This window comes from Triticum urartu, unplaced genomic scaffold (assembly GCF_003073215.2).
Source record: "Triticum urartu cultivar G1812 unplaced genomic scaffold, Tu2.1 TuUngrouped_contig_5045, whole genome shotgun sequence".
Lineage (NCBI taxonomy): Eukaryota > Viridiplantae > Streptophyta > Magnoliopsida > Poales > Poaceae > Triticum > Triticum urartu.
Window position 1 is genome coordinate 1 of NW_024115685.1, and position 12,332 is coordinate 12,332.

The window sequence follows — 12,332 nt, forward strand, 5'->3', positions numbered from 1 at the left end:
GGGCATTAGTCCCGGTTGGTGCCACGAACCATGACCAATGCACCCCTTTAGTCCCGGTTGGTCGCACCAACCAGGACCAAAGGCCTATTGTTGTCCGCGTCGCGGCCAAAAGTTTAGTCCCACCTTGCTAGTTGAGAGGGCTCGAGAGTGGTTTATAAGCGTTGTTGCGCTCACCCTCTCGAGCTCCTCTCAACTGCAGGCTTTCGGGCCTAATCTGTGACTATGTGTCTGTGGGCCTACTGGGCCTCCTACGGGTCTGAATCCTGGCTCATGGTTAGGTTTCTAGTCGTATTCACGCCGTGGTGGCCGAGTAGGTGGCACTTTTCTATTTTCTTTGTTGCTTTATTTATTTTATTTTGTTTCTACTTACAACAAAATACTAATTGTTGCTATTTTTATTTATTTTATTAAAGTTTATTTATTTTACTTTATTAAAGTTTATTTTGTTTCTACTTATTTATTTTATTAAAGAGTTTTTTATTTTCTTTGTTGCTTTATTTATTTTATTTTGTTTCTACTTACAACAAAATACTTACTGTTGCTATCTTTATTTATTTTATTAAACTTTATTTATTTTACTTTATTAAAGTTTATTTTGTTTCTACTTATTTATTCTATTAAAGACTTTTTTATTTTATTTTATTTTGTTTCTACTTTTTTATTTTATTAATTTTTATTTTATTTTATTTTGTTTCTACTTGTTTATTAAAGTTTATTTTGTTTCTTTCTGCTTTTCATGTTTTGAACAGAAAATACTTTGATAATTTTAGTTACATAAATTTTATATAATTTTAGTATAAAAATACTAGAGGTTTATAAAAGCTTTTTAGTTTATTCCTTTTGCTATTAGAGTTTTATTAAAGTTTTTTAGTTGATTTTCTTTTTGCTACTAAAGAATATTATAGTTTTGTTTTAGTTGATCATAACAGAATATTTTAATTGATTTTTTTGAGCTATAAGACCCTGAAATTTAAAATCATTTCAAATGAACTCTGAAAAGGTTGAAAATTGGCATGGTATCATCATTTCACCCACATAGCATGTGCTAAAAAGTAAAGAGGGTTACGGTAAAAACTAGATGCACTTCATGTAGAAAATAGACAATCTCTTTCGAAGTATCAGGGTTTCAGACGAAAACTCATCTGTTACAAAGGGATTTCATTTTTTTTGAACTTATTTGAACTCCAGACTTTTTGTGTGTTCAAAATGCACCATTCAAAGCCACATCATCAATTTTCAACCCTTTCTGAGTTCATTTGTTATTTTTCATACAACCATTCTACTTGTTTGCCTCAGTCACTTCGAGAAATATAATTATGTGTGTCTGTCACCGTACATCCATTGCCGATTCATCTTCCTGCATTATATATAATTATGTGTGTCAAAAACCATTACAGGTTCACATGGATAGATAAATGACCAAATTAATAGTAGTTCATCATCACATTAAAACCAAAGTACATACATACTTCAAACTAAACAACATATAGCTCTCCAGAGCATCTACTTAAACCATACATTGCAACTATGTAAAATCTTTCAATGCAACAACAAATGTGATCATAATCACAACCAAGGTAACACTTGATCCAACGGCATAATGATACCAAGCCTCGGTATGAATGCCATATTTTCTAATCGTTCTCATCTTCAACCGCATTGCATCCATCTTGATCTTGTGATCATCGACGACATCTGCAACATGCAACTCCAATATCATCTTCTCCTCCTCAAATTTTTTTATTTTTTCCTTCAAGTAATTGTTTTCTTCTTCAACTAAATTTAACCTCTCGACAATAGGGTTGGTTGGAATTTCCGGTTCAGCTACCTCCTACATAAATAAAATCTATGTCACATTGGTCGGTATAATTGTCATAAACAATAAATGAACAAAATAGTTATAAAAAGATAATATATATACCACATCCGAATCATAGCTAGGACGAGGGCCGATGGGGGCAGATACCAAAACCATCTCACTATATAATAACAAGCAATAATAGAAGTAAGAAAATTAGACAACTATCTATCTAAAGTAAGAATATTTTTTCTTTCAGAAAGAAGATAAGAACAAGAGGCTCACCATGATGGTGCCGGCGACGAGATCGGCGCAGGCGATCGACGGTGGTGAAGACGGGGACGGGACGTGACGGATCGCTAAACCTATGCAAATCTCGGGGAAAATGAAGCTTGGAGGTCAAGCTTCGAGAGGAGAAAGCTTAACTAGTGTGTCTCGGGCATTTCATCGAACACCTCATGTGCATAGGAGGTGAGCTAGAGCACCCAAATGGCCTCCCCTCACCGGCCAGAAAAAATAGAGCACTATGGAGTGCTCTGCTGCGGCAAGGGGGTATATATAAGCAACTCATTTGTCCCAGTTTTTAACTGGAACCGGGACTAAAGCTCCACCTTCTGTCCCGGTTTGAGCCACGAACCGGGACCAATGTATGTGGGCCAGGAGCGAGGCCCATTGGTCCCGGTTCGTGCCTAGAACCGGGACAAATGGGTCCAAACGAGGACCAATGCCCACGAGGCCCCGGCCGGCCCCCTGGTCTCACGAACCGGGACATATGCCCCCATGGGTCCCGGTTCGTGACTGAACCGGGACTAATGGACTGGCCAGGCCCGAACCAAAGCCCTGTTTTCTACTAGTGGTTATATTTTAAATGTACTTCCACACTATTTATACATTGCATACTTGCCTACTTTTGTGGCAAGATACTCCATGTATTGTAAAAACAATGTCGCACCCCTTGACGACACTTGCATAGGCTAGCCCAGGATAACGAAGTGCGAGAGTGAGTTCATCGAGCATAAATGCTAAGAAAAATAGGTTCTATGGTTGACAGAACTATTACATGACTGTTTACATAATGTTGTCGTAATAGACCTTTAGACTGGATATCTGTGTGATGTCTCATATATAGGGCTTGGTACAATAATATCTAACTGGCAAGCCAGGGGTCAAAGTATGTAAAGCAACTAACTACCAGAACTGCGACCTTCTCCATTGCTTCAGTCAGTATAGTATTGTGCGGGGAGACGAGGCCAGTGACCGGGGAAGGACTGCAGCTTTATTCATCAACGATCTTGTTTACAAGTTCATTTGTTGGAAAATTTTAGTCACCAATCTATGCTGTATAGTACCTACAAATGTTAGTAAGCATGCAAATGGCATATCTAGGAAGGCATATGCATCACACATGCAAGCACATACACACATACATATACACGATCATAGATGCAACATCCAAGAATGCCTAAAAGCAATGTTTTTGTGTATAGGCTAGATGGTTGGCTTGCCTTAGGGTAGAAGGCTCCTCGAGAATAGGTGGAAAGATTTGTCAGAAATTCCTTCTCTGGAAAAGCCTCTAGACGAAAGGTGTCATTTTCAACATGTGACATCATCATGAAAGTGTCACCATTGGAATGGGCTCCTGAAATGGATAAAGTGGTCTTTGGAGTCACTATGATCGGAGTTTAGAGTTGAAGAGGTACGAACGTTCTTCTGTTCAGGGTCCTTTTATGAATTGCATTTCCTTTTGGGTCCTAGCAGAAAACAAAAAAAAGAAAAAGAAAAAGGTACTGCAGCACGGGGCCATGCGGCGCCAGATCTGCCTGGGCGGCTGCCGTTGATGGGCCACTATGGGGACCTAACCGCCGCTTCCGTTAAAAAAGAGGCAAATACACCGGTGATGCATCAAGTTGCACAATATGGTGGTGCCTAAAGTTAAAAAATACATGAAACTGATGCTCAAACTTGTCTCGCGGTGCAAATACGGTGCAACTTTCATTTATAGCCATAGACGGTGCCTGCGTAGCATGCTACTTGTCCATTATGCATAATTATCGGTTTTTGCACTATTACTTATAAGCATTGCACATTTAGTGTTTTATTTGGTTTTTATGATTTTTCTTTGTTTCCTTGTATCTACATGTGTTTTGGAGCAACCTATGACCAAGCACGATGAATACCAAGGATGGGCTCAATACGAAGGACTTACAATATCAGATTTAGCGTCTCGGAAGGTAGAAAAAGTGATTTTTTTTTTCAAAAGTTCTCCAAATCACGGTCTAAAACTAGAAATGGGCCGGCACCGCTCTCGTGAATCCAATGAGGCCAAGATCTTCGAAATCGGAGTCCGTATGAAGAAATGGCGGCCGGTTTTGCCGGAGATGGACAAAATGAAAGACAACATACCATACAACCATGCATGGTCATATGGCATGCACATAGCTCCCAAAGTTGCCCTTTTAGACGAGATTCTTCGTCGATTTCATTTGTTCCCACGAGATCCTTGAATGATAAGGAAGGGTTTGGGAGAAGATAAGGCTCATCTAGAGCCCTCAGATGCGTTCCATCAACGGAGGAGACCGAGGAGGCACCTTATATATACACCTCCATACCCTAGCCGCCTCGAGCACATCTCATTCATCAACAACACATCCAACTCCATCTCCATTGATGCTCCATCCACCACCATATAGGAAGGGACGAGACCAAGGGGAAGAAGAGGAGGCTCCACCATCATGAGCATTTGCCTTCGTGCTGGGTGCCATCTCCACCGCATCATCACCCCCATCGCCGTCGCCGTCATCATCATCACCACCATGCCTTCTCCTTCACCGGCTCTATGTCGGCTTGTAACTTGATCCTCTCACTTATGTTTGAGTAGTTGTATTTGTTCTCAAGGATACAGATGAACCTCTTTTATAAGTAGACTGCTTATTCCCAAGCGATCCAGTATGCTTTTATACATGTTCAAGTTAGCATTCTTCACGAGTGTTGAGAGGAGTCCTCGCTCGCATTATCACCATGATTGCCCATGGAGGAACTATTATTGTTGCACGGGTTAGGATGCTGAGGTAATTTCAGGTGTGAGTAAAAGCCTCAATTCCGAGTCTTTGCAATTGATAGGGGAGTAATAGGTAAATCCACATATGGCTGCATCCACGGGGAAACCCTTAATTGACCATATGTGATAACCTTCTTGGGGAAGCTACAGTTGGTGGCGTATGCAGCATGAAGTCTACGTTAGAGTAGAATATGTTCTTTACCGGGAACTGCTCACTTATGCATATGAAAGATGGATAGAGGATAAGAGCGTTTGCTCCGCACTTGTTGCGCGGGTCATATTTGTAGTGATGACTCCAGAGTCCTAGAGAACACTTTACTGCTCAAGCACTGTCTCAACTAACCTAGTCTCTTTTTATTCCTGTTTTTACCTTCATGTTCCTAGTATAGTAAAACCCTTTATTCCATTTCCCTAGCAACCGATAGAGTAGACTATTTCCGAACTCTAGTTTGGGTGCGTACATGACTGCATTAAGTGACATCGTAGTTGTGGGGTTTGTGGTGCCTTTCTTGCCACTTACTGTGGGTTCGACACTTCACTTTATCACAAAAGTGCTACAACAGCCATCCGCACTTACAGGTCGTCAGGCATTTTCTGGCGCCGTTGTCGGGGAGCATAGCGCTTGGTTATTACTTACCCGCTCGCACATAATTTATATTGTTTGTTGCTATTTATCTTACTGTTTTTCCCTTAACCCAAAAATACAAAAAATATGCCTTGCTTTGAGATGTCAACAGGGGACATAATGTTGTGATAAAACGAGCCCTTGGAAGAGGAAGGGTATATGAAGAATAACAGCATTCCAACAAAGGTATTGAGACAGGTGAGCAATTTTATGTTTTGAATATTGTGGCTGGTTTAATCTTTAATCCCTAATGGTTGCATACAGTGCAAATTCCTTCGCCACATGAGTTTTTACTGCAGAGATCACCCACACCCAGTTGTGAGATCATATAACCGTGGTGACTACCCTTATGATGATGTTGAAGTCATTGAGGAGATGCTATTAGTGCTTAGATCTTTTTAGCTTTTAATGTGGGTCAGCAGGTTTCCCGAAGAATATACATCGGTGACTTAAGTATGAGGGGCTTGTTGGAGAGAGTTTATGACTTCTGTGTAGATAATAATTTTTATGAGAATCCTTTGTACAAGGATTATAAGACGCAGATGGACACCATCTTCCAAGCCAATATTTCACAAGAATATAACTTATGCAGGAACATGAAGAAAATATCATCGAGCCACAAGAAAAAGAATATTTGCACAATGATGAGCTAGAGGAACACGCAGATGAAGGATGGAATGATGAAGGTTATGGTCTACGTGTAGCTCCTCTTCCTCTTGATTATAAAATTATTATGGAGTTGCAACAACTAACCTTTCACACATCGATCTCCACTTAGCTCGATGCATCCACACTTGTCAAAGAGTGAGTATGAATTTACCTACATGATGCCGATGCACCATAAGCAAGTACGACTCCGACCAGACTCTGCTACGTGGTGCTCCAAACCCCGGTCACTCGGGATTGATATTCCTTGGGATCCGGGTGGATGACCATACGAAGCACCGAAGACTAGGTATAGGGCTATAAAAAATCACAGGGAAGTAACCCGGAAGTCCGTATGTGTCTTTGTTAGCTTTGTGTATCGCGTCTATTGTGTTGGCACTTTCATTTTCAAGTAGTTGCTATTTGAGTTGGTTTTGTGATATTTTTGTTGGTAAAATTTATAGCATGTCGGTAGCCTGTATTTTGTTGCATATTTTCTCTTATTTTTACTGCAAATATACTATGTTCCTAATGTGAGGAGGAAGTACAAAAGTGTCCATGCAGCTCTGTAGCTCCAGAAGAAAAGACGGCGTAGCATACGAATGCCATGATCGTAGGAGCGCTCAGCTCGTGGCCACAAGCACCAGAAAGTCCAGAGCGAAAGACGGCCAATCGTACAAACACTCGCACTCGTACGTGCGATCGTATCAACTGACGCCCACGAATGAAACTTCACAGAGTGAACGACGGCGTATCATGCTCGTACATGCGCTCGTATGCCGTGTCCACCCCGACGACAAATATACCTCCAGAGCAAAAGACGGTGTGCGTCGCGCTTGTAGGCACGCTTGTATGAGAGGGTAACGCTGGGCATTGTCTGCCAGAACGCACAACAACATACGATACGGCCGCACCTGGTCGTATGCATGCTCGTATGAGGGTAAAAATACCTTTATACCAACTTATAACGTTTCAGACACATTCGGCGGTTACTAGTCGTTACTTTTGGCGCGATCTATTCTTATTCGTGCGCACCTGAGACCAACTTGCCAGTCGGTTATTCATCCTATAATTGCTTCAAACTAAGCACGCTTAATTTTGAAGTTCTTTTCGAATGGTCTCCTAGAAAATAAGGAATTCCTTATTGATATGAGTAGTCTATCATCACTATTAACCTAGACTCTCACGTACACCCCTACTAAGAGGAACCACGTCCTCGTTGGCCCATGGGAATGTTCCCTCTTGGCACACGTCTACGCATCCAGTCCAACACATGTGTCATGTCGTGTGTCACGACGAGCCACAAACGACATGCACAACATGACCGCGTACCTGACCCATAAATATCCGTGTAATCGTGAGGGTCGGCTCTGATACCAATTTGTAATCCCCGGGCACACACTCGTCGGTTACTGGTCGTTACTCATGGCGGGATTTAGAGTGGCCCCATAAATCAACACTAGTCTTTTTGGTGTTCTTTGTCCCCACTCGTGCGCACCTGAGACCAACTTCCCAGTCGGTCAACCATCCCGAAATTGGTCCAAGATGAGCACACTTAATTTTGGAGTTCTTTCCAAACGGACCCCCCACCCTCCCCGGAAAAGAAAAAAATCTTTATTGATATGAGTAGTCGATCATCCCTATGAAGTCAGGCACTCACGTAAACTCTATCTGACTTATGTATAGAGAAAAGGTGACAACCGTTTAAAAGAATACACAATCGTCAAACACATCTAGCAACTTTTAGTTTTTATTCACATCTCCCCTTTGTTTTCTTCTTCTTTGTTCTTCATGTTCGACGACAGCGAACCTCGAAGCCCTAGGGGCGTTAAGGCCGACCTATGGAAACTCATAGCCGCCGTAAGCCATGATGGGTTCATCATGGATGTGTGGGGTTTCCATGTCTCCAAAAAAAACTTGTCGGCATGTCCTGCTTATCGCGCTAGGCTCCTCCAGCAACATCATCTTGCGCACCACGCTCGGTATCGGGGGTATATGATGACGTGCTCCACAATTTTGTCTGGGCAATAATATTTTTGATAAAGCGCGATTTTATGTACTCAAAATGTAGCATCAAGTGGATACAAAGTATTATGATCGAGCAACACCCGACCTCTGCATAATTAGGATGCACACAGCCGGACACCAAAAGTCTGACAACCAGAAGAAAACAAAACCGACAAATCGGCAATAGTAAAGTCCTATAGACCGACATTGTGCCTATGTCGAAAGGTGAGATGAACGATCCGGAGGTTATGCCGCCACCCATATTGGGTAAAAACCTCCGTAGCCACATGCTTCAACTGTGTACACACCGCATTGAACAACGATTGGACCTCTGCTCATTGTAGCATAAACCACATATGAAGCGAGTGCGTACAACGGAAAATAGCCTGCAGAGGAGAAGCATTTTTGTCATTAAAAACAAAATCATTTCTACATAGCCAAAGCGATCATAGTAAGGCATACGCTCTCACCCTCAATAGTGTTTTGAACCTATTTAAAATACCGTCCAACCAGTGACCAAAAATATTGACAACCAACGACTGGTGCGTGCTTGCCTGCACGTGGGGGCAATGCTTTGTTGGTGTTGTGTCGCTATACTTGGTCCTGTCACAGTGACACAGTTGTACGTTCATCGAGAAACAAACAAAAAATATAGGAAAACGGAGCTGACACCCGAGCCGCTCTTGGCCCTCTCCCCCAACGCTGGCTGAAAAGTATGCACTTGTTTCGGCCCTCAAATAGGTTGTGCACTTATTTTGGCCCTCAGATAGTGTGTGGTAATGGTATACGTTCGAGGTCACGGTTCACAAATTTGTGATAAGATCGGTGAAAGCTCCTGAGACAGATCTTCGTGAGCATGGATGCCCTTAAAAGCTGGTTGCCGTGGTCCTTCCAGTGTCACAGGCTCACAAGTCACAACTAACAGAGAGTTCATTAGAGGATGGCAGCGAGTTTGAAGCCAACGCCGGCAATCCTACTCAGCAGTCCCTGCTCCTCATCTGCCTACTCCTCTCGTCTCCCTCTCCAACCGTCTCCCCGGCCCCGCTTTCCCCATGTCCAAGCTTCACCTGCCACGGAAGCTACACCGGCCTCTAGAGTTGAACACGAAACAAGATATACATACAACCATGCCTCTGCTGGCGTTGCCGCTGCTCCGAAGACGCTGTCCAGCTATGAGCCCTCTCTGTGGGGTGACTACTTCCTCGACTACGAGCCAAAACCACTGCAGGTATACGCTAGTGCTACATATGTACATATATTTTTTGCTTTATTAATTCCCAATCCATGTTTCATCATTATGGTTTGCTACATTACTAACCCAGATACTTGTTTCATTGCAATATTTAAAGTTATTCTCTCAACTTATTAGAAATAATATATGCCGTTTCAGCTATTTGGTGTCGTGTTGTAGGCATTTCTGATATTATTTATATGTATATATTACTAAGCGTAAAGCTCTAAAACAATTATACTATGTAAATACTATTCCTGGACAATCTAATCCACATGTTTACTTTTCAAGTATGCATGGTTCCTTTCGTTAACCCCAGCTAATTAATCTATGCATGCACGCTTGTGTGCAGAGGTCAGAAAAATGGATGACTGCAAGAGCTGATAAATTAAAGGAGGACATCAACATGTTGTTTGAGAGTTGCAAGTGCACGGTGGAAAGAATAACCTTGTTGGACAGTGTCCAACGTCTCGGAATAGATCATCACTTTAAGAAACAGGCTGATATCGCGTTAAGTCAAATTATCGAGGATGAATTCAGTAGCTCTAGCCTCCATCACGTTGCCCTCCGGTTTGGCTTGCTTCGAGAACATGGTCTTTGGGTGTCTTCAGGTATCTATGTATCTATTTATAAAATAAATTAATACAGTACTGGTTATACAATGATATGTGTTGTTTTAACAATGTCTCACCAACATTTATCATACAGATGTTTTCAACAAATTTAAGAATGAGGATGGGAGCTTTAGGAAAGATATTACCAATGACCCAAAGGGACTTTTATGTCTATACAACGCAGCCCATCTTCTTGTTCATGGTGAGCCATCATTGGAAGAAGCTATCTCATTTACAAAGCATCATCTTGAATTGATGAGGGACACTCTCAAGTCTCCTTTAGACGAGCAAGTTAAACGTGCCCTTCACGTACCATTACCAAGGACATTGAAAAGGGTGGAAACACTCCATTATATCTCTGAGTACATGCACGAGGAACAACATAACCCAACTCTATTGGAGCTTGCGAAGCTGGATTTTAACCTTCTACAACATGTACACTTGAAGGAACTCAAATATCTCACTAAGTATGTCTTTGTTATACTCAACTACACAATGAAGCTGGAATCGATATAAAATGCATGCCTTCACGTACTGTATTTACAATTTGGATATTGTCCATCCAGTTATGTATTAGGACATATCTATTTTACCTAGATTAATCAAAGTACTTTAGGTGGTGGCGCGGTCTGTACAGGTGTGTCGGGCTAAACTATGCTCGGGACCGCCTGGTGGAGGGTTACCTTTGGTGCTATGCCATATACCATGAGAAAGAATTTGCGTTCTCAAGAATATTTCTTACCAAGCAATTAATGCTTATTTCCTTGATGGATGACACATATGATGCCCATGCCACCATTGAGGAATGTCGACAACTAAATGTGGCCATACAAAGGTTTGAAAGTTTGGATTTTATTTACATGCATGTACAAAAACTAGCATGCAATCAATATTCTATTTATGTCATGGACTGATTTTCATGCTATGTAATCCGACATGTAGATGGGATGAGAGGGCCACTTCTCTTCTACCCGACTACCTTAAAAGGTTCTATACTGAACTATTGAGAATATTTAAAGATGCTACGAGTGAAGTGGCAATTTGTGACACTTACCATGTTGCCTATGCCCGAAAAGCGGTAAACCACCATGTACCTTATATCTTTACCATATTTTTTAGATTGTTCGTTTTGTGTTTAATTTGTTTTTCTTCTATGCAGTTTCAAGATCTGTCCGCTTATTATCTCCAAGAAGTTGAATGGTTACACCAGGATCACAAGCCAAGCTTTAAAGATCACCTGAGTTTATCAGCCATGTCCATAGGATCACCAACGCTATGTGTAGGTTTGATGGTTGGCATGGGAGATCCAGTCACAAGGGAAGCATTTGAGTGGGCAGCTGGTTACCCAAAAGTCGCCATAGCGTGCGGGAAGATAGCACGTCTATTGGATGACATTGCCGCATTCAAAGTATACTCTTTTATTTTCTTATTTGGCCCAAACTATAACAACTCAACCACCAATAGGCACTCAAGATAATGTATCTAACTCCGATCATATAAATATGCAGGGCGGGAAGGCCAAGGGGGATATGGCAAGCTCTATAGAGTGTTACATGGTTGAGCACAGTGTCACAAGTGAGGTTGCCATTTCCAAGATCCTATCACTGCTAGAAGACGAATGGAGAACTTTAAATCAAGCTCACTTCGAACATCATTCACACCTCCTAGTGGTGCGGCGGATTATTAACTTTGCTAATAGCATGCTAGTGTTCTATGCTAGGAAAGATGCATATACCTTCAGCATAAATCTTAAGGAGACTGTTGAGAGCCTTTTTGTGAAACCCATTCCCATGTAGCCTCTAATAGGTTGTGTGGCAGTTTATCTTCAGCAAAGATGCAGTAGCCTCTAATAGGTTGTGTGGCAGTTTATCTTCAGCAAAGATGCATGCCATCGTGCATCATAACTTATGAGTTGGAGTGTGTGCACTATATATCTTTTCCACATACAGTATAAGTGTATATGGTAAAGATAAGCAATTGTACTCAGAATTATTGAATGATATCACATACAGTTGTATGTCTCCACGTTGTTGCTCTCTCTCTCTCTCTCTCTCTCTCTCTCTCTCTCTTAATCCCTCCATTCCAAAATATGTGTTGTTATTTTAGTACAAATTTGAACTAAAACCACAACACTTATTTTTGAACGGAAGGAGTATTAAGTAGAATTTCACAAAAACCGCGCTCTTTTTTTGTGAAACGGCCAAAACCCAACTATTAAGTAGCAAAGACCCTTAAAAAATCATCCAAGTGGAGTATTTTATCCCTGCCTGGTATATGTACGTTTTCTCTCTCAAAAAGGCAAGCGTACTATTCTATCTTCTTCAGTGACAATGTTTGCATCACATGGAGCTAGC

The 12,332-nt window shown here is 41.5% G+C and overlaps 1 protein-coding gene across 2 annotated transcripts; it reads left to right on the forward strand.

The window, feature by feature from the left end:
- Window positions 1-9,000: 9,000 nt before the first annotated feature.
- Window positions 9,001-12,003, forward strand: LOC125528700 (tau-cadinol synthase-like). Of its 2 annotated transcripts, XM_048693137.1 has the most exons (8): window positions 9,001-9,361; window positions 9,717-9,975; window positions 10,073-10,445; window positions 10,595-10,813; window positions 10,921-11,056; window positions 11,138-11,386; window positions 11,487-11,597; window positions 11,647-12,003. In XM_048693137.1, exons 1-8 carry the CDS (start codon window positions 9,074-9,076, stop codon window positions 11,683-11,685), a joined length of 1,674 nt encoding a protein of 557 aa, XP_048549094.1. In that variant the 5' UTR covers window positions 9,001-9,073; the 3' UTR covers window positions 11,686-12,003. The 2 variants fall into 2 exon arrangements, with proteins under 2 accessions (XP_048549094.1, XP_048549093.1); XM_048693136.1 differs by having other exon boundaries at window positions 9,002-9,361; window positions 11,487-12,003.
- The last annotated feature ends 329 nt before the right edge of the window (window positions 12,004-12,332 follow it).